This window comes from Ciona robusta, chromosome 8 (assembly GCF_009617815.1).
Source record: "Ciona robusta chromosome 8, ASM961781v2".
In the NCBI taxonomy this organism is placed as follows: Eukaryota; Metazoa; Chordata; class Ascidiacea; order Phlebobranchia; family Cionidae; genus Ciona; species Ciona robusta.
In genome coordinates, this window is record NC_143242.1 from 8,193,372 (window position 1) to 8,218,796 (window position 25,425).

At 39.5% G+C, this 25,425-nt stretch overlaps 4 protein-coding genes and 1 long non-coding RNA gene across 8 annotated transcripts; all 5 read left to right on the forward strand.

The window, feature by feature from the left end:
* Positions 1-40: 40 nt before the first annotated feature.
* Positions 41-3,502, forward strand: LOC149733072 (uncharacterized). 2 transcript variants are annotated; one of them, XM_089882707.1, is made up of 9 exons: positions 41-364; positions 705-752; positions 831-1,142; positions 1,405-1,803; positions 1,858-1,997; positions 2,058-2,225; positions 2,284-2,422; positions 2,674-2,836; positions 3,092-3,502. In XM_089882707.1, exons 1-9 carry the CDS (start codon positions 316-318, stop codon positions 3,357-3,359), a joined length of 1,686 nt encoding a protein of 561 aa, XP_089738833.1. In that variant the 5' UTR covers positions 41-315; the 3' UTR covers positions 3,360-3,502. The 2 variants fall into 2 exon arrangements, with proteins under 2 accessions (XP_089738833.1, XP_089738834.1); XM_089882708.1 differs by lacking the exon at positions 2,058-2,225.
* A 1,499-nt stretch (positions 3,503-5,001) lies between these two features.
* LOC149733073 (uncharacterized) lies at positions 5,002-15,490 on the forward strand. Its single transcript, XM_089882688.1, has 18 exons — positions 5,002-5,171; positions 5,934-6,152; positions 6,866-7,036; positions 7,516-7,647; positions 8,185-8,364; positions 8,617-8,747; positions 9,024-9,183; positions 9,613-9,711; positions 9,878-9,996; positions 10,065-10,281; positions 11,990-12,123; positions 12,526-12,710; positions 12,800-13,045; positions 13,102-13,223; positions 13,275-13,359; positions 13,414-14,799; positions 14,853-14,983; positions 15,084-15,490. Exons 1-18 carry the CDS (start codon positions 5,085-5,087, stop codon positions 15,294-15,296), a joined length of 4,017 nt encoding a protein of 1,338 aa, XP_089738814.1. The 5' UTR covers positions 5,002-5,084; the 3' UTR covers positions 15,297-15,490.
* A 1,281-nt stretch (positions 15,491-16,771) lies between these two features.
* Positions 16,772-19,302, forward strand: LOC149733074 (uncharacterized). Of its 3 annotated transcripts, none has more exons than XM_089882711.1 (4): positions 16,772-16,790; positions 17,201-17,258; positions 17,693-17,744; positions 17,801-19,302. In XM_089882711.1, exons 2-4 carry the CDS (start codon positions 17,225-17,227, stop codon positions 19,152-19,154), a joined length of 1,440 nt encoding a protein of 479 aa, XP_089738837.1. In that variant the 5' UTR covers positions 16,772-16,790; positions 17,201-17,224; the 3' UTR covers positions 19,155-19,302. The 3 variants fall into 3 exon arrangements, with proteins under 3 accessions (XP_089738837.1, XP_089738835.1, XP_089738836.1); XM_089882709.1 differs by lacking the exon at positions 16,772-16,790 and adding an exon at positions 16,831-16,970; XM_089882710.1 differs by lacking the exon at positions 16,772-16,790 and having other exon boundaries at positions 17,053-17,258.
* On the forward strand, positions 19,296-23,066 carry LOC149733075 (uncharacterized). The gene is made up of 14 exons (XM_089882716.1): positions 19,296-19,567; positions 19,624-19,775; positions 19,831-19,980; positions 20,373-20,507; positions 20,733-20,770; positions 21,085-21,115; positions 21,173-21,235; positions 21,381-21,431; positions 21,486-21,552; positions 21,783-21,916; positions 22,050-22,124; positions 22,367-22,468; positions 22,525-22,654; positions 22,869-23,066. The coding sequence occupies exons 3-14, from the start codon at positions 19,831-19,833 to the stop codon at positions 23,012-23,014; spliced, it is 1,122 nt and encodes a 373-aa protein (XP_089738842.1). The 5' UTR covers positions 19,296-19,567; positions 19,624-19,775; the 3' UTR covers positions 23,015-23,066.
* An 841-nt stretch (positions 23,067-23,907) lies between these two features.
* On the forward strand, positions 23,908-24,523 carry LOC149733076 (uncharacterized). The gene is made up of 4 exons (XR_016385530.1): positions 23,908-24,045; positions 24,114-24,172; positions 24,227-24,264; positions 24,397-24,523. It is a non-coding gene; the product is annotated as an uncharacterized LOC149733076 (long non-coding RNA).
* The last annotated feature ends 902 nt before the right edge of the window (positions 24,524-25,425 follow it).

Genomic DNA, 25,425 nt, shown 5'->3' on the forward strand with positions numbered 1-25,425 from the left:
GTCAATATTAGGAGCAGAAGTTTTAGCTGAAGAAGAAGAATCGCGGTTGTAGCTGTTAGCTGGAGTTACGTCATTTAAGATAGATTATAATCGCTTATTGTGACGTAATTATTGTAATTATTACTTCGATTGTTGGCAATTATTGAAAGCGCGAAACGATTGTGACGTTTAGGTTGTGTTTGTGACGTATATTCGATAATTCTAGTTTTACCGAAATAGTTGTTCTGGCTGACTGGTTCGCGCGCCCCGAGGCGAGAAGTGTTTATGACATCATTAATCTTATTGTTCAAGGTTGTTACGTCATAATATGTAATAATGGGGAAGTTCAAGAATATTTTCAAATGTTGCTGGTCACGTGAGGAAGGTAATGTTACGTCATAATCCTTGTTATTGTTTAAGCTGTTTAATGTGACGTAATACTAGTTGTTGTGACGAAATCGGAAATTACGATTGTTCGTGTTCAAATACTCTGTGACGTTATTTTATTGTTTGTTACGTCACTATAGTGTTTATTACGTGCGAATCTTCATTCGAACCATATTTGGTAAATGTTTCGAACGAAACGCGAGAAAAATACGTTAAGGTTCAGTGAACACTGGAGGTTTGTGACGTAACAATTGAACAAGTAGTTGATTATTACGTCATACTTTAACTGAAGATATGTTTATGACGTCACACGTCATATTGACCATGGTTTGTTACAGATTGTGACGCAACAACGAACGGAAATGACGAATGTCGCAAAGAATCGAGTAAGTCGCGCGTCAGCGGTCACGGAAATTACGTCACAAAACGATGTTGCGCTTGAATGAATACGAGGTATTTTACAGAATTGGATGGTTTTAGCAATCTCGCTTATGACGCAACCACCGATGTGACGTCATCACCGCTTAAGTGCACCACCACGCGGCCGATACAATCCCGACAAGTGAGCGATATTTCCGAACTTTATCGAATTCCAGATGATGGAAAAAGTTTGAGTGAACTCGTCTTTGAGGAGCTTGATAAACATGCTGCTGACGTCACCCACAATGACGTCACGCATGATGACGCAGCCGCAGGTAGCAGCAACGTAAACAACAACAGCAATAACTATGATGACCATGGTTCAATGCATTTTAAACCAAGCGTGGCGGACTCAGGTACTATGTCATACTTGTTGTATAGGGGTTGGTGTTTATATAAAGTCTTGCAAGCGTATATTGGTTGGTTCTTATTGTTTGGATTTGTATGTTGAATTCAGCAACACATTTTAGTTCTTGTATTCAATAAAATGAAATATTGTTGTTGCAACTAACTACCAACGTCTGCACTTTATCAAGTTGTTGTTGCGCTTCTTCGGTACGTTGGGCAGTGACGTCATAACTATGCTTGATTACGTCATAACCATGTTTGTTTATGTAGAATGGAGGAATAAATTGAGATTGGAACTCGAAGAACCTGATACATTTTTTGAATCAGACGATGATGACGTAGACGAAGATGTAAAAGATGACGACGTTGCTGATGACGTAGGTGATGACGTCGAATTAACAATGACGTCACGAAACCCCGGCAATATATCTCGAACCTCCTCGAATCGACCTATCGTCCTTGAGCGACCTTTAGTGATCGATAATGGTTCGTACCGAGTAAGGTTCGGGTGGGGAGGAGACTTCGCACCTACCGCCACCACGCGGAATATTGTGGGCCGCTGGAGGGCGGAAGCAAGCGAAGCGTGGCAAGAGGCGTTAGGGTCAAAGTTCATCGGTGACGTAGCGATTGACCGTCACGCTACATTGAACTTACACAGCCCGATACGAGGTAGGGGTGGATGAGTCACATTCACAGTTTATGTATAATGTCGTTATGTTCCAGATGGGCGGATAACGAACTGGGAGAACATGCGTGACGTATGGAGTGACGTCATGGACGATGACGTAGACGTGACGCAACATCCGGTGCTCATCACTGAACACGTCACAATCGACAGGAAACAAAGAGAAAGAATGGCAGAGGTGACGTCATAGTCGACCATTATTACCATTGTTACAATTACTTTCATCTGATTGGCTCAGGTTTTATTTGAAAGTTTAAGATTTCCCGCCATTTGTCTTTGCAACCAATCAAAACTAAGCTCGTATTCAAACAACCAATCGTCATTCATCGTCATCAATTGTGGTTATGACGTCACAGAGGTAGTACCATTGTTCGAAGGTCACGTGTTAACACATGCTGTATCTAGGGTAATATTAATTTATTTTTATTTGTGACGCCACTTCTACGTCACATATTCACTCGCAGTTGGACGTGGGGGGTCGTCACGTGACCGAGTACCTAGCTCGTCTCGCCAACACAGAGAGAGGTTGTAACTTGGTCACCACACCGGAGGTGGAGGTGGTCAACTCGATTAAGGAAGAATTCGCTTTTCTACGTACAGCAGGTGGGGTTTTAATGCATGCTTTTCTTGTATGTGACCTTAAGCAGGACACCTAACGGCCACAACCCAGTGGTTACTAATGGGTTGTTCAAATTGTCAGCCATACATAAAACCAATCACCCACAAAGTTACATACGTGGTAACTTGTAAGCGGGCACGAGGTGTATGAAACAGAACACCCGTGTTATAACGACTGTTGTTGCCCCGCCATGAGAGGTTACATTCATTCATTCATTGATTCATATTAACTACAGATTCAGACAAGCAGGCGATCGACAAAGAGTTCGAGTTACCTGATGGCCGAACCATTAAACTTGGAGATGAACTAACTCGATGCGGAGAGGTTTTGTTTAATCCGGGTGTTGTGACGTCACAGGAACAAGGGTTGCCACAACTTGTGTCCAACACCATCAACAAGTGAGTGTTAGAGGTACAAGGTTCGAGGCTCACTGCTACCATTGTGGGCGTATGTGACCTTTGGCAAGACACTTAACAGCTATTGCTTCAACCCAGTGGTTCTTGATGGGTTGTCCAAATTATCGGCCATAATTATGTTACTTTTTTATAATACTACATAATCACCCTGGGCGTTGGGGTAATGGGCCAACTCGTACCTACATCCCAGCCCCCTCCACATAGACTGAGGTTCTCATTATCGTTATTGCCCCCAAGGTTGGATCCCGACTTCGTGGCCGAGACAGGCGGTCTCGTATACATCACTGGAGGCGCTAGTGGACTGGGTGGCTTGGAGGAAAGGCTACAGAAAGAAGTGGATTGTTACGTCACAGACGCTGTTGTTCAACTGTTGTCACGTGACGAAAACGCGGCATGGATTGGCGGGTCATTGTTTACAGAACAATCGAACTTTGGTCATTATTGCGTCACAGAGGACGATTATTTTGAACAAGGGCCGCGAATTTTGCATCGAGTGTTCTGTTGATTATTATTATGACGTATATATCGCGTGTTTCTCTATGCCAATATATGTATTATCTGTGTATTATTACGTCAAACCGTGTATTATGACGTCATATCGCGTTATGAAAGGATAAACCGCTATATCTAAACAACATAGACACAACATTTTAGTTGTTTATTTTCAACGCCTCTTTTTTCCCTTCCCTCTCTTCTTTCCTCCCTTCTTCTTTCCTTTTCTCTTCCCCCCAACTTTAGCCCCAAGCACCAAGGCCTTACCAGTAAGTTTAATCTTCGTTCCTTTCTTTGTAACGACTTTCTTTTTGCACAGCCAGGTTATGACGTGTTTTAGGAGGAAATCGTTCCGAACGTGATGTTTTTCCTCAATATACTTGGCCAGGGTATTATAACTACTACCCCTCGGTTCGTTAAGTCGTTTCAGTGCTTGTAGGACCATGGTTCTGTACTTCGGTTTAGCCTTGCGCTTCTTTGTCTTACTTGCTCGTTTTGCCTTTTTCTTCCGTTTGCCCGATGGAAACGGGAAGGGAAACGTCACTTCCTCTTCGTCCGACGACATCTCAACGTGTTTCAACATTAAACAACAAACTTAAAAATATAACTTTATGTATACATAAGTCGGACGTTAACGAAACGTTCCTTGTTTACAAATAATTAAATAATTTAATGTCATAAATAAACAATGGTGACGTCATATAAAACAATTGTTAGTAATAGTATATAAAGTTTGGTTTGCAAATTATTTGTCGGTCTGCAGAGAAGTTTGTTCAGGAAGGTTGTTGTTTAAATTTAGTTTTGGTTTTTTATTGTATTCATTTCTTTGTTTTTTTTGTTTGTTTATTATTTGTGCAAATAAAACGATTTTAATAGAAATACTGTTGTTCTCGCTAGCGGCGCAGTTTGTTATGAATTTGTTGGGAATGAAATGTTGATTCAGTTGGAGGTTTATGATGGTAGGAGATGTTGTGTTACGAGTTTGTATTTTAGTTCAAACTCGTATATTTATCGTAGCCATAAGTCAGCATGAGGTTTGTAAATAGAGCTTGTGTTGTAGATTGCAGGGATGTGAAACACAATATCGTCTGTTTTAATATAAGAAAAGTTTACATAATAAAATATACATGGAGCTATACAGAGAAGACGGAAAAAATTTTCCGCTTTTACACTTACTAACACTTTGTAGTGCTGTTTTGTTCGTTTTTCCGTATTTTTTAATTTAAATAATTACTGCCTCTAGCGGAAAAAAATTTCCGTCTTCTTTGTATAGTCCCATGTATAAAATATTAGTCGTGAACTTTTGTTGTGTTTCACCTATATTAAAATAGCGGGACTAGTAAAGAATCCCCCGGTATATAGCAGAATAGGCTGGTGGAAAGTGTTAGAGGTTGTTGGTTAGCAAATAAGGTTTGGGGAAGATTCTTCACTAGCACCAAAATAGCAACGTTTAGTTGCCATTCAGTGACATAAACACACGAACATGGTTTACTGCAAGTAGTTTAGTGTTTGATGTTTTCTTAGGTAAATTTTATCTCTTAATGTGCAGTGAAGGAATATCTTGGAGTGTGTGGCCACGATGCATGGTGTTCAACACCCGTGTATATTAAGCCCCGTGCTTCAGCCCAACATGAAGCCCATGAAGTCCACCATCCATTAACAACCATCTTTTCAATACAGGTTGTTTTTACTTGAAAGTAGCGAGTGACAAATATAAGAAATGCGTTTATGACGCAATATGTCTGAGAAACGAGAAGTCCGAAGAAGAAGGAATAACCAGGTTTACCCCTACAGAAGGAAAAGTAGAGTGAATATTAATTTACAGGTTTGTTGTTTTATATTGGGCTATCGCTAATATTCTTCTCTTTGTTTTATCTACACTATCGTACTCGAGTAGATAAATTAAAATTATGTGTTATTGCATGTAAATTATTTATCCTCGCATGGCGGGGCAACGACAGCCGTTATAACGCGGGTGTTCTATTCCATAAACCTCGTGTCAGCTTACAAGTTACCATGTATGTAATTTATTTATACACGCTAACCTAGACAACCCATTAGTGATCACTGGGTTGGAGAAATTGCCGTTAAGGGTCTTGCCCTAGGGCTCACAATGGTAGCAGCGACCCATAAACAATTATGAATAATATAAATTGTTTTCACATAAGGTGATTCCCCCATGTACTGCTGACGTACGCCACCTAGTGACAAATTCTTCAAATATTCCGTTTGTCTCAAACAACCATCCATTGTTTGAACACAATAGGTTGTATGGTAATGTAACACCCACAGAGCGTTTTAAATTTGTTTCCACACAAACATTATTCGTAAAACAAAGAACTTTTTCTTTCAACAGACCATGTAACAAATTTTAAAATTAAAATAAATTGTTTTATAATTAATGTCATAATCAAACTTTTGTTTGACTCAATGCAGTTTCGGCAATTTTAAATATGAAGACAACGCTGTTTTATTTTTCAGGGGTGACGTTATATTTCATATATTTTAGCAGAGTTTTAGGTATATTGATATCACCCATGTACCTCCAACATTAGTAAATACATCATAACCAACATATCATCCACAGCATAATGCAGAGTTGGGCCAAATATCCGGCTTCACGGTGCAGAACAACTGTAGTGTCAGTTGCGACCCAAAGTCCGGGTTTCTCGCTTACACAGCCGGGTGTGTAATAGTTCTACACAATCCACGCAACGATAAACAAACACACATCGTCAACCCTGGACAGAAATGTTTGACTTGTTTAAGTTTCTCGCACGATGGGAACTCGATTGTGACAGGAGAAGTAAGACGAATTCATTATAAATATAATAAACGTACCATAACAAAACTAAATGTTGCAATACGTCCGATTGACTGCGAAAACACAAAGGTTCTTGCAAAACATAATCATCACGAAATTATAAAATAACAAATCACCTTTGGTTTGAAATAAAGTAAATATGAATCTATGTAAATAGAAAGACATCGGCACAGGTTTATACATATAGCTGAAATCAAAGTAAATAAAGTTACAAAGCAAACATGGAATATGTTTTATGAAATCAAAGTAAATAAAGTTGAGGAAATATGTGATGGCATCGTATAATAGTTAATAACCGCGGTCCATGATCCTATGCCAATGCTACAAGTAATAGATTAAACTTAATGATCAAGTCATGTTATATTTAGTGTTGCTAGCTGGATTTATATTATAGAATATATTTAACTAATTATTTTTAATAATTATTTTAAATAACAACTGATAATGTTCGGTATTGGCCAAACATACCTTTGGTACAATTAGTTGGATTCTATTTTTATTCAAGCATTTATATTTTCCGTCACTATTATTACTATGTTTGCTGTATATAGTAACTTGGTAACGCCCATGACTTTACAGAACAATATAATTTATTACCGTTTAGTTTTATTAAGACATTGAAGATTTTCCAACACTTTTCAGCTTTTGGTAGATTTATATTCCCCCCTTTCTTGTTCTTCACATATACTTTCCAGAGCGGCCATCAACCTCATGTTCGAATATTCTCGGTTGTTGATCGTTGCCAAGTTGTTTCGTTTCCCTCGCATAAATACGGGGTGTCATGCGTGGCGTTCTCACCCGATGCGAAGTTCGTTGTTTCCGTCGGTTTCCAACACGATAATGTTATCAATGTGTGGGATTGGAAGGTAGGTCATAATCATGGTTGTGATGTCATAATCATGGTTGTGATGTAATAATGACGGTTGTGATGTCATAATGATGGTTGTGATGTCATAATCATGATTCTTATTTAATATGAGTGAGGTCCTGGTTGGGGTTGTGTTAGATTATGCTCGTTTAAGACATAGGTTGACATAAGACATTATATGACGGGTGCAACGCGGCCCCAACTCATCAAGGACTCATAATGTTGATTGTTTGAACAATAGGTTGAACAAACAACTTGAGTGACTTCCATTGTGACATCATAATGATCTTCAGAATTGTTGGAAAGTTTTCAATACAAAGTCAATTTATTAAATTTGCTATAAATTATTTATTAACACTTAATATTAGCAAAAATATATACTTTTCTCTCTTCAAAGTACTTCTTTACTTGGTGTACCATCAAACATTATACTTTGCATTTAATGTACTGTTCATTAAAACCACTTTGTATTTCCAGCGAAGTATTTTAGCGGCTTCCAACAAAGTCTCCACGAAAATCCGTTCCGTTTCGTTTTCCGACAAAAGTGATTATTTTGTGACGGTTGGGAACCGTCACGTCAAGTTCTGGTATCTAGAATCCTCTGCTGATGTAAGTAGTTAAACTAACATTGAATATTCTGATTCATCCTCGCATGGCGTGGTAACAACAGTCTTATTATGCGGGTGTTCCGTACACCCCGTGCCATGTTCCCCAACACACAAGATGAGTTAATCCTTTATATATGAGAAGATTAAATTAATTCAAGAATTAAAGTAGGGGGTTAATTAAAACAATATTGTAATATATATAATAACATCCTGTTACTACCACACATGGTGTATTATTAGAAATACTTATTATAATAAAGTTAATCACTCCAGCCATACATTGTCCCCGCAAACTAAACCTGGATAAACATTATGTTTATTATTTTTTACGCTGATAATATCTTGATGGAACATTCGTGTAATAAACATATTTTACAAGAAGAGCACTTTATATTACTTTGTTACACCTTGTAACAGCAGAAATGTTGTTTACCAACTCATGTTCACCATGATAACAACATAACGAAGTGTTTTGATGGAAAATAAAATAAGTTTTTTTACCAAAACAGGTATTTCTAACACAAGCATTATTTCATAGAAATCTACTATCCCCCTGAAAGGGAGATCTGCTATTCTAGAATCGTTACGCAACCAAATGTTTTGTGATGTCATATGTGGGTTGGGGTCGGATTATGACATCACAATCGCACTTACTCGTTCTGGAATATTATGTCAATTCAATGTTAGAAGAACTGTGGAAAAGTTCATACAATTAAAAGTAACTTGTTGTTATTATTATATCTGGTTGATATTACAAGTAATAAAGTGATATATTTAACTGGGCCAGAAAACTAATAAAGGATCCAAACTTTGATATGTCGTCCCACTTTTAAACCTTAATCGACGTATCAGTAGGGACAACTCATATAGGTGTAGCAACCACAAGATGTTTAAAGATGTTTAAAATGAAAGAACTTTCACGTGGTAGCCTCAAATACCCCCACATTACTAACCATAACCTCATTGTTAGAATGTAAATGGTAAAACCTTGGATGTGATTCATGATCTGGTGTTTGTGGGGACTTCATCAGGTTGTATCTACATCTACACGACAAGATCACTCGATTTCGTCGCCAAGATTGACCCTCCTGCTGCTGCAGGGTAAGTGGCGCAAATATCCGATTACGATAGCGAAGATCAAATTAATCAAAACAACACAAACCCTAACCCTAACTTAACTCACAGTGAGTTTTAGTATTTAAAACAAATTAAGATGCAAAGTAAAAACACCAGTGTTATATAAAGCTTGATATTTTGTTGATATTGATACAAACATAGTTTAATGGGTTGTATCTTGTTTATATTAACTTTTGATGAGGAAAATATGAAGATAATATATTTGTAATAATGTGAATATATTATGTTTAATCCTGGCAGTGGAAACGAGGTGCTCGCGCACACGATGGACATGCGTAACATGTGGCTCCACGTCTTCTTCGCCGACCATTCGTTGGTAGTTTACGACGTGATGGATTATAATTCTCCACAAATCCACACGATGTCACAGTTTCATAACAACTGCGTTTGGGAGGTTCAGGTGTGACGTCGCGTTTGGTTTCGAACATGCGTTTGTTTATGGGATACTTGTGTTTATTGTATGAGGTTGTTTGTTCATACTATAATATATTCATTCGCTTTATTATTTATTTTATAAGATGTATGCATAGCATGTTCTAATATGATTTCTATGTTACCTTTGTTTATGTTTAAGTATGTTGGTATTTAAGCTGAGTTTGTGTGTTGGAGAATCATTCTATAATGCACTGGAGCAACACCCTGCCTATGTTGCCTTGTGTATACTCACTGTATATACACCCATGTATTGCTCAGTTTCCATGTTTTGTTTCTTCACATAAGTTACCCCAACTTTTAAAACAAGGGTGACATCATATGTTTTAAAAAAGATGTTGCGCTTACTTATAAGATATCTATGTTTAATATTGTGTTTATTATGACATCACAACAGATAGTTCCAATCAATGACGCAACAATAGTTAGCGATTGTTACATCACATGTTCAAGTGACGGGACGGTTCGTGCGTTTCAACTCGGCAGCAAATCAAATGTAAGTTGTTTATATTGGTGGATTAGACAAGTACGTTACAGTAACATACATGGAAACTTGTAAGCGGGCATGAGGTGTATGAAACAGAACACCCGTGTTATAACGGCTGTCGTTGCCTCGCCATGTGAAGATAAGTTACACACGACATATAACACATACATTACAGAACCCTGTTAAAATCATTGCGCTAGAATCTTCCAGCAAGGAAAAAGTTGAAGCTCGTTCGGTTGGAGTGAGAGGAGACGGGAGACATATGGCTGTGGGGGATAAAATGGGGAATATACAGTGAGTATGATGTCATGATGATGTCATAAACTTATAATATAATACATTATTACACACTACATACGCAGCGTGTACGACTTGGTAACGTTCGATCGTGTATGCATGATCCCAACACACGATGGCGATATATTGTGCATTGATTATTCAATGGACGGGAAGATTCTCGCTTCAGCTGGTCGTGATCGGTGCGTTAATACTTTCGGGGAGGGTTACGCTCCAACGCACACAATATCCGACCACTCGGCGGCGGTGACTGCCGCGAAGTTTGCTCATCATGAAAATGAGGTGGGTGAGGGGGTGGGGTCAGGATGGGTTGGGGTTAGGGGGTGGATGCAGGGGGCGGGGTTACCTATATTTACACCCATGTATTGCTCAGTCACCAAAGCAAATTATTATGGGAGCCTGGAATGATATGTTGTGAGGTATTAAGTAGGGATGTGCTGAAGTTGAAAAAGCTCGGGTTCGCCGAGCGCCGAGCTTCAACGAAAAGCTCGGCACGAGCCCGAGTCCGAGCACCTATGACGTCATCAAGGAGAAAGGCGTACGAGAATGCGTTCCTATTCAGCCGAAAAGCGTCGCTAATCAAAATAATACAGAACACGTGGTTTGCGGTTAAAGACGCGTCTCGTTTCGTAATTTCTACTGTTGCAAAATGTAAAATTCATACAAAAAGTATTTAATTAAAAAAATATATATAATTGTTACAGCCAGTGGCGCAACTGGCAAGTTTCTACGCATGTTCATCTTGGATATGGTAACGGTTATTTACGTCAGAATAAACCTTTACGATCGTTACATCACAAACGAGATTGTTGAAAACAATCGTGTTTTATTCGCTTCTATACGATCTGTAGTTTGTGTATAATTTTTGTTTCTGATGATTAGTTTAAATGCAGGTAAATCGCGATTATGTAAGTTTTAATTGGTGGAAATATAAGAGCGAGGAGCGACGCTATCAGTAAATTGGAACCAACATAAATTGTAATATGATATTACAAAGTATCGTCCCGGCCGAGCTTGGACTGAAGCCAAAAAAACATCGTTTGATGGCACCGCACGAGAAACAGAGTTTCATTACTTCATTTTTCACGAGAATAAATTCACAACGATTGCAAATTCACAACGACCGCATGCGTCTTCCTTTATTTCATACGCCGGCGCAGATGGTAAAATGTGACGCTGATACACGATGGTTTGATCTCGTGGTTGGTTTGGCTGCCCAATTTGGGCAGTGGGCACATTCCTCCCGATTGTTATATAATGAAACGTCATAATTAATAGTTACCTTGCGATAGGACACCTGACGTAATAATTGAAGGAAAAATTGTTTCAATTCCAAGCGAAGGAATGTTATATTGAATGCAACGCGTGTGTGTGTGCGTCTTAGCACTTTCTGGCTGCGTGCGTGTCTGCGGTTAAGGGGGCTGTCATGTGGTTGCAAAACCGTGGTTGCAGCAATTTATAATATTTCATTATAAAAAAGTTAAAGAGTTTTTGCCTTTTATTTAAAATCTGATACGAAAACATTGGGCGCTCGTGTAATTCGACACCGGCTGTAATTCGATACCGGCAAATTGCTGACGTTGCGATTCGTTACTTGCGAGAGAGCAAATTCACAACGAACGAAAAACAATTAAAGAGAAAGCTACGCTGACCAGTCTCGTTATCTCTTAGTAGCTTCACTTTTTTTTCATTTTTAATATTTTTCGCTCTCGCGTGCAACATTATAGCAATAGCTTAGGCTCGGCGTTCGGCCCAGTTTTCAGCCGAGCGCCGAGCGTCAAAAAAGGAGACACTCGGGCACGAGCTTTTGAGTTCGGGCTCGGCTCAGCACATCCCTAGTATTAAGGTCCAAGCCAACGTGGAATCCGGGATCATGGGGCAATGTTAGTCGGGGCAACTTGGTACAACTAGGCATAGTTATAAACCTATCTAGCTTTAATGGTCTTATAAGTTTGATTAGTTGTTGACTTGTTGTATTTAATCTTTCCAGCTAATCCTGGTAACTTGTGGGTCGGATAAGTCCATCTACTTTTGTTCAATTACTACAACGCACAACCATAGCGAGGTCAATCGTGAACAACATTGCGTCGAAAAATATTCAATGAACGACATGGAGGTGCTGGGGTAAGTTGGTGACCCCTGTGTTGGTGCCGTGACCCCTGTGTTGGTGCAGTGACCACTGTGTTGATACCGTGACCCCTGTGTTGGTGCCGTGACCCCTGTGTTGGTGCCGTGACCCCTGTGTTGGTGCCGTGACCCCTGTGTTGATACCGTGACCCCTGTGTTGGTGCCGTGACCACTGTGTTGATACCGCGACCCCTGTGTTGGTGCCGTGACCCCTGTGTTGGTGCCGTGACTTTTTTAACCCTGTGACCTCAATGTGAATGAACCTTGTTACTTTCTACTCATACCCACTTTGATGGTTTGCAACATTTAGTTCATTTTCCTGTAAAAACTTAACTTTGGAAAAACTGTTCAAAATTAATAATGGTAGGACCCCAATAATAACCCCCACACCCCCCACAGTGACACAGTGCTGGTGGCTTGCGGTTCAAACCTCATCGAGTTCGACTTATCCGGTAAACTCCGTCGCACGATTCGCCCCAACGATTCAACCGCGACCATCCTCCGGGTTGCCGTGGACAACCAGCGGACGATGGTGGCTGCTGCGAGCTCCGATAAAAACATTTATTTGCTTGGGTATTTATCGGGTGAGGTTTTATTGCTTTGTAATATATTCATTATAATACATGTAACAAATATATGTTGCTTATAGTTATAACATTGTACGTAACCCCAGGTGAATGCGCGTGCGTATTAAGCGGTCACTCAGAGGTTGTTCTCTCCCTTGCATTCCACCATACAACCCTAATATCGGCATCTGCTGATACATGTACCTTCACATGGGACATCACCCACCATCTACACGAACCACGAACCCAACCCTCCACACCAGGAAGTCCAGAACTTGATCGTTCGCTTTATTTCTCTTCCTTCGCTAACGATGAACCCGACCAAGATTTCTTTCCAGCGGATGGCGCTGTTGGTGAGTTGGGACCCATTTTTATGTGAGACCCATTATATATATTTGTGTTTCCACAGTAAATGGAAAGTTTAGCGAAGCTGACGCGCTCCCAAAGTGGGTGACAGGTGAAAGTGGGGAAGATGGGCCGTTTGGAAGGGATCCTGGGGTTCGTGGAAAGTGGGGTGATAGAGTGGACACGGTGGGTATGGGGTATATATAGGGGTTGCTTGTAACGAATATATATTTGTAGATGTTTGACTTTGGAGGGTTGATGGAACAAAGTTCGTCGTCGGAAAGCGAAAGTGAACTCACGTCGGAATCGTTTGCTGTTCCGTGTAAGTTGGGGTTGATATTGTTCCGTTACATAAGGTGATGTTGTTTTGTTTCAGACGATTTGGATGAAACTGAAGTCCTCCCGAGCAGTGTTGACCAAATAAAACCTTGTTCGTTGGATTTAACAATGGGCAACACTATGACACTAGAGGGCACCAACCCTCTTATTGTTGAAAGTATCTGTGATGTCATAAAGGGGAGTATTGTGTTGGGGGAATCCCCAATGAATGAAAAACCTGATGATGTCATAACCTCTGATGATGTCATAATTAAACAATCTGGTGATGTCATAATCGTAACATGTGATGAAGTCTCAGTCAAAGAAACTGATGACGTCACAATCAATACACCTGATGACGTCACAATCAATACACCTGATGACGTCACAATCAAAACACCTGATGATGTCACAATCAAAACACCTGATGATGTCACAATCAATACACCTGATGTCACAATGAATGGAATTGACAGTGTTGCCGATAAAGTTTGTAGCAGTGATGCGCAACCGATAATATTCGATGAAGACGTTGATATTCGCATGATGGTGCACACTGGGGGTGTGGCTGGGGGCGGTGCAGTGGGTGATGGGTGCGGGGGGTTCGTGGATGAAATTATTTCCGTCGCTACAAAATCTGTCAAGGAAGAAATTGCCCAAACTTTGACCTTTAGTAACCCCAGCATTGATGTAACCCCAAGTAACCCCAGCATTGACGTAACCCCAAGTAACCCCAACATTGATGTGACCCCAAGTAACCCAAATTTTGATGTCACCTCAAGTAAGCCCAACATTGATGTGACCTCAAGTGACCCCAGCATTGATGTGACCCCAAGTAACCCCAGCATTGATGTGACCCCAAGTGACCCCAGCATTGATGTGACCTCAAGTAACCCCAGCATTGACGTGACCCCAAGTAACACCAACATTGATGTGACCCCAAGTGACCCCAATATTGATGTGGCCCCAATTAACCCCAACATTGATGTGGCCTCAAATAACCCCAGCATTAATGTGACCCCAACTAAACCCAGCATTGACGTGACCCCAAGTAACATCAACATTGATGTGACCCCAAGTAACACCAACATTGTTGTGACCCCAATTAACCCCAACATTGATGTGACCTCAAGTAACCCCAGCATTAATGTGACCCCAAGTAAACCCAGCATTGACATGACCTCAAGTGACCCCAGCATCAACGTCACCCCAAGTAATCCAAGCATTGACATGACCCCAAGTGACCCTGGGTCACCCAAACAGGGTATGCCCCCAGCTTTTGCTGAACTTCTCGCAACTTTAACAAAAAAACGTCCTAACCGGGGAACCCCCAGGTTATCACCCCGGGGAACTCCCAGGTTATCGGACAGGGGAACTTCCAGATCACGGGAAACCCCCTCCTCGTTGAAACTTAGAAAGTCTCCACAAGAGGCAGCAGTGAGAGGTAAGTTCCTATGACAACAATAGTTGTTTGTGATGTAACAATGTTATTTATAGAAAGAAGAGATTCAATCGGAACAATTAACAACAATGGTGATTGTGACACTGACTGCGGCGATTGTTACAAGTTAAGTGAGGACTTGATGCGAGTTTTCAATAAAGCCGAAGCTGTGTTTGTTAAACAGAAGGTAAGGGGTTTCTACCAAGTTATCTCTCATATACTGTAGGATCTCTATCTTACCCCACCATAACCTGCCCCGAAACATACCTTATGTATTTACTATGTAGGAAATGTTAGAAGTGAATGACCGAGGTTTTGACAAACTTTGTGAATCTTTTCAAACTTTGCACGATCGAATATCACGGATGCAACTCACGAATCACGCTCATGAGATGAAAACAATCACTGTCGGTTCGCCTGTGTTTGAATTACTTCGTGAATATTCCGATAAATTGGTGGGTTTGGTTCATAACCAACTTGATCGAACCGAAACTGTTTGATTCCGTCCACTGTTACATATTGTGCTGTGACAATATTCACTGTGATGTCATAATGCGGTACTATTAGCGGATAATTGAAATTGCAGTTCCAACACTCAGGTGTTTCGTGCCTTCATATATTTAAGCCATGGTTGGTGTCTTGCCTGCTTATGTGCAATTATTCGTAATCTCATAATAAATTTCATGCTATCACATATTATGGATAAATTACCACAAAAACTTTTGGTGAAAAATCGTCATTATTGACAAGTTACTGCTTCAAAAAATGACCCAAAGCTTCACATATTGTTCGAATTACAATGTTGAAACAAGTTGACAATCCATTGTTATTTGACAAGAAAATTGGCCTCCTTTTGTGTGTTGCAGCAGTTATAGAAAGAACGTATATTTCAGTATATTTAAGAACCACTTACTAACAACCAGAGCCATAGAAATATCAAGTGGTCCAAGTCATTGTTACGTAAACGACAATTTGCGTCCAAAATAACACCGTGGGTATATGTGGGGAAAATGTATGTTTTTTCGGTAATTTGAAAGGAAACTTTGACTTAAAAATAAATTTAAAGGTTGGGAAGTCTAAAAATTATGCGTGATTTGGTTTCTTTATCGAAAAAAAAATTGAAAACGAGATTTAGAAACGGTTAACTTGTGATATTTTAGTCATTTACATTTTTTTGATAAGGTAAAAATAAACTGTTTTACGCCTTTCCACAAAAGAAAATCGCAAACAAAAGCTAACAAGTTCTTCACAAACATGTTGTTTATACAAGAACAACGGGGGGTTGTTCCACTAACTTTCACTTGCGTTAACAGTTGAACAGTTGTAAACCAAAGTTAGTTGGCTTCTTTATACCAGAGGCGTGGAAACACCGAGTAATTCAACTGTCGCCATCTTGTTTTCAAAATCGAGCAAAACCGGTGAAGGTGTTTTAAGAATGATAACAAACATGGATTCTTGTAGGAGAAAGTTGTACACAAATTTTAAAACTGGTCATTTTGTGACAATTTGCACATTTAATATTATTATTATGCAAATACCGTTTAAAAAGGGTAAATTTGTTTCATTTTATGCTTTTCCACAAAAGGAAAATGAAAGCAAAACCTCAGAAGTTGTTTAAACTCATTGCGAAGGTCAAAGTTTCGCAATTCGACAAACAATGGCGGCCGTTAGTATGCTGCTGTAGTCAAATGTATTGTGTACACTGTGCTACTGGCTTGTCAATACATTAGTCGGCCAAATGATCACAACAACGCCTAATTAAGCAACGTATGTTGGTATGCATCAGTTGTTTGTTGGTACAGGGTGTTATATAAAGTACAGTCATCTATGACGTATCTACAACGTATCATCACATGATCGTGACTTCGTGAAACGAGAGAATCTGCCTTCTTTCTTTTCTGTTAAACCAATTCCTTTCTGATTGGTTGTTTTACCTGCCAATTGTATGATGAAAAAAAGGCGTTTGTTCACGATTCATGGGAATTGTGACGTAGGTACTTCAGCCTTTTTTTCTTTATAATCATGATATCACAATGGTGCTTGTGGGTACGTGATTCGTGATAAGAAATCGCTCATGAGAGACGATATTCATATGATTTGTGAGCTGCTGGTCAGTTATAACGCAGGTTGTCGCATAAGAGACTTGCGCGCAAACCAATCGCATCTGATTACAGGTCATTGTAGATTTAATTCAAGTTTATGTGAATATTTTGCCCTTGAGAATGAATTTGTTTTAAGCAATATGTGTTTACGTGTGTTGTGAGTACTCAAGGTATAGACAACTTATCGGGGCCAGTTCAGTTGTATGATGGATTTTACATTAATATAAGCACATATGTTCATTTGTCGACCATAAATATTATAGTTCGTGTGATTTCTAAGGCTTATTATATTCGTTGTTTAGGTTACATGTGTACGTTACCCCAGCATGGCAAAGAGAGGCAAAGTTGATTTTACAAAAGGTGGGTAATTTGTACGTTTTGTGTTATAATGGTCAATGCAAACACCTCAGCTCATATGTAAATCACGTGTTTCATCAAACCCGACAACTTTGCGTCATGGTTATGCGCTTTCATCATGTTTGTATTAAAACTGACCAGACCATATGTGTTTTGTATTGAGAATACTGTTTGCATTATTGTTTGGGGGATTATGTCTTGGTAAACTGCCGCTACAAGCCCATACGTTTGTAAACAACTTATCAACAAACAGGCAAACAGATGGGCAAAATTGAATTAAAACATTGTTAAAGAAAATTTAAAAACAATCACCCACAAAGTTACATACTTGGTAACTTGTAAGCGAGCATGAGGTATTTACCCTGCCATGTGAGTAGGCTACATTCATAACATTTGTTATTGTTTTGATGCTTTATTAATATGCTGTTGTGTTACAGAAGTGAACATTGATTTATTGGAAATCGGAAACATTTATCCGAAAGCGATGGTGTAAGTTGTTTTGAGCGGTGTTTAGAAATATTGTGTGATTTGGAAATTGTTTGTAGGGAAAGCAAATCACTTTTAGTGGATGCGCGAACTTTGAAGGTGATTAACAAACATCCTAAAGTGAAGCAAACGGCACGAAAATCAACCAAGAATAAATATCGGTTAAACCAACCAACCCCCTTACAATCATCAAGTTGCGATTCATCTTCGAAACCAAAGAACCTCCTAAAGCCGGCTTTGAACAGAGAATCCATGGGTCAAGGTCTATTGAACAAACCGGAAGTATTTGCAACGAAAAATGTTGAGCAGAAACAAACAGAAGAAACGAATTCTCAGAATGAAGGAAATATTTCAACCATTACAAAAACAACAAAGCGTATCTGTTCAACAGCAGGGGTACCAACCCCCACAAAACTACCCCCTGCGATAAAGGCCCCACCCATTGCCCCACCCCCCACCAAAAACCATTCTTCTACAAAAGCCACACCTGCAAGAAGAGAGTCTTCCCCCATCATGAAGAGCTCGACCCCGGAAACGGTCCCACCCCCTAAGAAGGTCTCCACACTAAATGACTTCATGAAGAATCATTCTACAAAGGTTCCGCTCTCCAAAGCGAACCCGCCCATTAGAAAAGACCCGCCCCCTTCAAAAACCCCTACACCAAAGGACCCACCGCTCAAAACTGACCTTAAGGACCCACCCCCAACTAGAAGGATCCCCCTTGCCATAAAAGCCCCACCTCCCGACCCAGCCAAAACCCCCCTAGCCCCCAAAACGAACTTACCCCTCACAAAGACCCCCCCCATAGACCCCGTCCCGAAGAAAGGTTCCACACCAGTTGAATCCAAGAACAACCCGCCTCCCACTGAAGAACCCTTCACCACAAAAGCTTCAATGCCAATCACCCTAACCCCCAAACCCAAGGACCCATCCCAACCAATAAAAGCTTCACCCAACCCAAATGCCCCGCTTTCTACTTTTAACCCACAATACATAAAAGCCCTTGAATCAAAGGTACATTCCCCAAAAGACCCACCTCCTGTAGTAAAAGCTTCACCCCCTAAAGTTCCGCCTACCAAAGTGAACCCAATCACCATCAAGGAGACGCTCACTACCAAAACCTTGCCCCTTACATTAAAGAAGCCATGTCTCACACCAAGAGACCCACTCACCACAACAATGACCACTCCACCTACCCAAAAGGACCCACCACATAAAATGGACCCTTCCCTCAAAGACACGCCACCCACAACGAAGTTACCAACACCGAACGCTCCACCCACCAAAATAATGAGTGACCCTATTAAAAAGGACCCACCCCCTAAAACCGACCCTACCACAAAAACCCCCCTCACCCCGCAGGACCCAGCAACCACCCCCCCCTCTCACAAAGGAAAGCTTCCTGCTACCTAAGGATCAAACCTCCACAATAATAGAACTTCCCAAACCACAGAATGGCCCACACCCCGACCGACCATCTGGCCCCAAAATTGACCCAACCCCCAAAATTGACCCAACCCCCAAAATTGACCCAACCCCCAAAACTGACCAAACCCCCAAAGATACACCCCTCGCCATAAAAGACTCACCCTCCACTTTAGTTGACCCACCGCCCAAAAACAACCCCCCTCCCACCAAAACCCCACCCCTACCAAAACACCCGCCAACCCCAACAATTACTCCCATTGTGACATCTTCAGTTTCTGTAAAAAAAGAATTTCCGGAGAATTTTCCACAAAAAACACAAAAGAAGAAAGTTGTTGCGAAACCTGGGATTGAGTTCGTCGTTAAAAGTTTGAGTTCAAAAGTTCATCAAAGTGAAGCAGGTACGTCCTTCGTTTATAAAAATCATACATTTTTACAAATTTATTCGTTGTTTTAGTTCCTTCGTTAAAGCGTCCGGCTCCCTCAAGTGTGGAAGTTGTTTTATCAAAACGCCAAAAATTTTCATCAAAAAATGAAAATCCTGATTTAAAAACCTCGACAAAATGTTCGTGTTCGTTGAATGGATTGTTGAAGCAACAATGGAGATATGTGAGTATTATGATGTCATAATAAACATTCAATATAAACAATCCAATGTTTCCAGATGTTCGACGCTTATTTGAAACGAGAAAATTACCTTCTTGAAAAACTTAAATTAAAAAATGAAGAATGTTTGAAATTAAAAGTAAAAAACGAAGGAATTGAAAAAACTTTTCGAAGTTGGATTGATTTTGCCAACGAACTGCAGTCAAGGGTAAGGCATGGGGTTGAAATATTAAGTTATAGAATGTCGGGCAATCTCCATCTTTCTACAACCAGTGAATGTAAAATATAATTTTAATCAAATAAAAATTATAATTGTGATCAAAAGTCCAATGTTTTAAACATATCTTGAAATATCAAACCAATTGTTGATTAGTTGATAAAGGGGATTTTAATTCTAAAAGATTTCTTAAAAGTTTATGAGTACATAAAGTATAGAAAGTATAGCGATCTTGATGCGAATCAAAAGCACCAACTAACATGCTCAAAGGTTAAATTCCGGGTAAAACACATTGGTTTATGTTTCGTGTGCGATCCATCAAAACACCAGGGTATAAGTATCACACACAACAACAATATAAACAACATCTTTTCCTCCCCAAGGTGAAGAAGATGGTTTTCGCATCTCGACGCCACCAAGATTCAATAAAGTTGCTTCGAAACAACCAAAGTTTAAAATATTCCACAATTTCCACACAAACGCAACCTGTGAGGGCGGATCGAACGACGCAGACCGTGGTTGGTATTTAATACCAGTGGTCACTAATGTGTTGTCTAAAAAAGATTGTCAGTCATACATTAAAACAATCACCCACAAAGTTAGAAACATGACTACTTATATGCGGTATGGTGGGGTAAAAAATTTTGTCTAATTTTTAACATAAAGATAATAAGTTACACAAAACACAAACTTAAATACATGACACAACCAATATTATGTTCAGTAATATTATTTATTTACAGGAAACCACACGAATGCAACCCATGAACGTCCCACAAACGTAAGTTTTGTTTATTCCTAATAACCGGGCACATAATGTTTTACATATATTGGGCACGTAGTGGCTTATATGTTTCATTTTGTCAAACATTTGTTCTTTTCCATTTTCATTCTTAAATATTGCTTTTCAATGCCCAATGTTTCTATCTCCTGAATCATATTATATACTCGTGATATACAGAATAAATGTTCGGTTTCGACAACCTTATAATTAGTGAGTAAATGTCGGTTAGTTTCATGTTTAATCAAATATACCAAGTTACATGCCCATTCATTAAAGCTTTGCTCTCTTGTTCATTAAACATTTAATTATAGATCACCAGTGAACAAAGAACCAACAATAAAGGTTTGTTTGTGATTATGATGTCATAATAGGTTGTTATTATGGTTTATGACATCACAGAGACCGGCGGTGATTGATTTGACAGACGACAACGAAGGAAAAAAAGTAAAGATGATTCATGCCGTGAGTTTTTGTGAATTAATCGCGTGAACGTGTAATATTTATCCCAAACAATGTTCACCCATTATTTGTGCAGTTCACTTAAAACCATGATCATGATTATTCACTGTTGGATCATGATTAATGTTGATTGTTTCCTCACAAACAGGTTCATCACAACAACCAACCTTCTAAACTTCCAAGAAATTTTCAAACTTTGGTAAAAAATAAAATATTTTAATTTAAAACAAATTTCACTTTCCTATATTTACAGCCGAATGCTGAGGAAACCTTGAAACAAATTTTGGCTCAAAATCCACTTTCTGTGAAATATAACGGAGGTGTGTATATTGTTTCTATGGGTGTATACAAAGTCTCACTGTGTTAGTGATTGTTTTATGTATGGCTGATAATTTAGACAATCCATTAGTGACCACTGGTTGGAGCAATTGCTGTTAAGTGTCTTGCCCAAGGACACATACGCCGACAATGCATGGCTGACAATGTATAAGAGACAACAGTGTTGAAGCAATGATCTTTACTATGTAACACACATCGACGTTCTTTATAGAATCCCCGGTGATCCAGCGAAGCAACTTGGATGGTAAAGACTTGTTGGTTTACGGAGACGGAAAGATGACGTTCCAACAATCCACTGTGACAACCAAAGCAAACAATCTTCAACAACAAACAAAATATTCTGTTGTGAGTTCCGTTTATTTGAATTTATTACGTAACTTTTATTTAGCAAGAAGATCAATTTTACCAAACAAATACATTATGTATACCTGACAACAATGCATATTACATTATCTTAAACATGTAATGTATATTCCAGACGACCTCTCATCCAACCAAACCCAACCTACACACGCAACGCAACAATCCAACGCACGCCATCAATAATTCTATGGTGGGAATATTTATATGTATTAACCTTATGTGTTAAATATCCTGATCTGTATGTGTTAAGCTATTATTGTAAAAGATGCCACAAGGCAGGAGCTCAAAAGTGTGAATAATGCACAAAAGTTTTGATAATTGAATTAAATAGTAAAATATTTTTCCTGCGAGGCAACGACAGTTGAAATAACAGTTGTTTCAAACACTACGTGCCCAATTTATTATACGACCCCTAACTCTATTTTACCTCAGGCCCGCCGATATCCTCCGCTGCCCCAACCCCCACCCCACCCACCCAACTTACCCAAGTTCCTGCCCCCACCCCCTCAACAACTTAAACTTGGGATCAAAAAGGTAAAAACTAAATTTTATATTCGTTGATTTCTTCCAACAATTGTGATTCTTGCCAGGACAAAGGGGTCATTGTTTTGTCATGGAACAACGACAATCATTCAAAATCTTCGGTCAAAATGAATTGTTACGAATTATTTGCGTACCAGTGTAACGCGGGTCGAAAAACCTGGAAGAAGATTGGTGAAGGTGGGCGCCTGTAGCTGTTGTTTCTTTGTTATTTAGCAGCCACAACTTTATTTGACATTTTACTCAAAACAAGCTGTTTTAACGACTGTTGTTTTGCTTTTAATTCCTCAATTCTTGTGGTTTTAATTAATTTGATCTTAGTTATAAATATTCATGTACAATGTTATCCTCGGTACATGTTTGTTAAGTTTGTTTTTCCAACCTTTATATTCAGATGGAATCGAAGCAATGCCGTTGCCCATGGCGTGCACATTGACACAATTCTCACCAAGTTGCACATATTACTTCTCTGTGCGCGGCAGGGACATCTATGGTAGATTCGGACCCTTTAGCTCCCCTTGTGGAAGCACCGAACCTTGAACTTTCAAACTTTTATATCGCAAACTTGTAAATAAATTTCTTTCTTAATAAATGTTGTTGTTTATTGAGGGTGGAATATTGGTCACATATGATGTCATAATGTGGGATGTCACGGATGAATAAACAGGGACACAGATTTAATTATTTGTTAAATAATAATTAAACCAATATCTTCATAGACACCACTGTAACTCGTTCATTACTATTACGGATTTTCCATAAAAACGCGCATAAATACTTTTACACACCCCTTTGTTTCCACACAAAAACACTATATATACGTAGCGGGGGTGTTTAAATTTTGGCGGGAACATTTTAAATACAGCACGTGACCGACGCCCGCACCAGCTGATTATTCGTCCCCGCTTTTCGATGATTGGTTCGCTTACAATGCGTGGCATTCACACCACGTTTCAGTTTAGATGAAGTTGGTTCCACACCAGGTTACAAGTTGGAAGGTTTCAACAAGTTTTGTGGCAAGACTTGAGTTAAGTATTGTTTCATTATAACCAAATATAGCGTTGTATTACTAGAGCATTATTATATCTTGATAATGCTATTACTACTCACCATATTACTTACATTTAAATATATTTAATTATTTCATTTTCTACCAAAGTTTTGTGCTTTTGTTAATATTTTGTTTCTGAAAGCGAAGACTGTTACGTCATAACACGTCACTCGCGACGTTACGTCACAAACGCTTACATATTCTGCCCTAGCGTTGCGTCATAATGCTTATTTATCACATCATCGCACTACGATTCGCGCTTGTTACGTCACTATACGTTTGTTCTATGCGTGCGTTTCGCGATTTTATTTTCATGGGGCCCCATGCGCGTTTTGCGTCGACGCAAGGCACATTACTTGTATATTCTAATTATATTTGCGCTATGAGCGCGAAGCAAGAAGATCAAAGAATTGGTAAAGTATAAATCACAATTGGCATTATTACGTACATAAGCTCTTTTTAGAAACATCGATGATGTGACGTCACGAAGTGGTGATGACGTAACAGAATAACCCACTTCGTAAGTTTATTGTTTCGTCACAAACTATCTTGAATATAAATAATTTTTTTAATTATAACATATTTTAGAACATGGTATGTGACGTCACAGGGGATCAAGCGGACTTTGGCGCAAAGATGGAATGAAGGTAATTATGACGTAATAATATACAAACCGATATTAAACGATTATATTGTTGCAGAAAAGTCAGCGAATAAAGCTGCCGAAGAAAAGCGCAAGGTATTGTATATTATCATTGTTTATTAGAAGTAATTTTACTCTGCATTCTTAAATCTCATTGTTAACTTTGAATTTGTAACAAGTAATACTTAAGTTACTCACTGTGACGTAACTATGTTGTATTTTTTACAGACGAAGAACAAAGACGAAGACGCCAATATAAGGATGCCGGTTTGAGGTGTTTGTAGGCTTAAGTGTGTATAGGCCTAATATAAGCGCGTATAGACCTAATATAGGTGTGTACGCGCGAAGAAAGAAGATCGAAGACGCCGATAAAGGATGTCGGTTTCAGGTGGTTTAGGCTTAGTGTTTAAGTATGAATGTTTGCGTGTTTACCTGGTGCACTCTTACAGTGTTGCCAGCAGTTTTTGATGTGTTTGTGTTAGCTGGTGCACTCTTACAGTGTTGCCAGCTATTTTTTTGCTGGGCGTAATGTTGCCAGCTATTCCCCCAAGCACTTTTCAGTTCTTCTACATGTCCTTGAAATAAATGCAAAGGAATTGTTGCAACAATCTTACTTGATAAAGATTAGCATCCACTGTAGTGTTCATTCCTTCCAAGTGTTTTATCTGTCGGGACTTGAATCTTACAGCGGTTTTGTATTGTTTCGGTTTGCTTTGCGAGAACTCTCGTCTTGGTACACATATACTCGAGTAATATCAACGCGCAGTATAATATTGACCTATTTAACTTTAAAATTCCCCACCATGTTTTAAATTAATTCCATGATAACTGATAATGTCCCACGCTGTTAAAGTTAATATATCCCAATGGCGTCACGTTGCGTAATTGTGATGATGGCCACGTCACAGTTTCTCTACGTCACGTCGATACGATGGGTCAGCAACGTCATGACCCTGCGTTCGGTGCGGTTACGTCACGGTCGGCTTAGTTACGTTACAGCTGCGGGTTTGTTACGTGGACGTCGCCGCTTAGCGGTTCGTAACAGCCACAGTATGTCGTAACGGTCGATTCCGTTGGGTAACAGCCGGACGATATTATATTGTGTGAATATATAACTAGAGTATCGCGGTACCAAGATGTTTTCTCAATAAGCGGTCGGGTGATGCAGGGCCGTTGTTGGCTTTGACTCCTTGCAGGTGGGCGCTCGGTGGCGTGCGCACTGCGGGGCTTTTCTGTACGATTTTGTAACTTTTCGTT

Coding starts and splice junctions, on each gene's coding strand:
- LOC149733072 (XM_089882707.1), top strand. CDS start 316: ATGGGGAAGTTCAAGAATATTTTCAAATGTTGCTGGTCACGTGAGGAA. Junction 365..704: donor TTGCTGGTCACGTGAGGAAG/GTAATGTTACGT, acceptor GGTTTGTTACAG/ATTGTGACGCAACAACGAAC. Junction 1,998..2,057: donor AAAGAGAAAGAATGGCAGAG/GTGACGTCATAG, acceptor TGATTGGCTCAG/GTTTTATTTGAAAGTTTAAG.
- LOC149733073 (XM_089882688.1), top strand. CDS start 5,085: ATGTCTGAGAAACGAGAAGTCCGAAGAAGAAGGAATAACCAGGTTTAC. Junction 8,748..9,023: donor GACCCTCCTGCTGCTGCAGG/GTAAGTGGCGCA, acceptor TAATCCTGGCAG/TGGAAACGAGGTGCTCGCGC. Junction 13,224..13,274: donor GGGGTGATAGAGTGGACACG/GTGGGTATGGGG, acceptor ATATATTTGTAG/ATGTTTGACTTTGGAGGGTT.
- LOC149733074 (XM_089882711.1), top strand. CDS start 17,225: ATGGCAAAGAGAGGCAAAGTTGATTTTACAAAAG. Junction 17,259..17,692: donor CAAAGTTGATTTTACAAAAG/GTGGGTAATTTG, acceptor GTTGTGTTACAG/AAGTGAACATTGATTTATTG. Junction 17,745..17,800: donor ATTTATCCGAAAGCGATGGT/GTAAGTTGTTTT, acceptor AATTGTTTGTAG/GGAAAGCAAATCACTTTTAG.
- LOC149733075 (XM_089882716.1), top strand. CDS start 19,831: ATGTTCGACGCTTATTTGAAACGAGAAAATTACCTTCTTGAAAAACTT. Junction 20,508..20,732: donor ATCGAACGACGCAGACCGTG/GTTGGTATTTAA, acceptor ATTTATTTACAG/GAAACCACACGAATGCAACC. Junction 21,116..21,172: donor ACAAAGAACCAACAATAAAG/GTTTGTTTGTGA, acceptor ATGACATCACAG/AGACCGGCGGTGATTGATTT.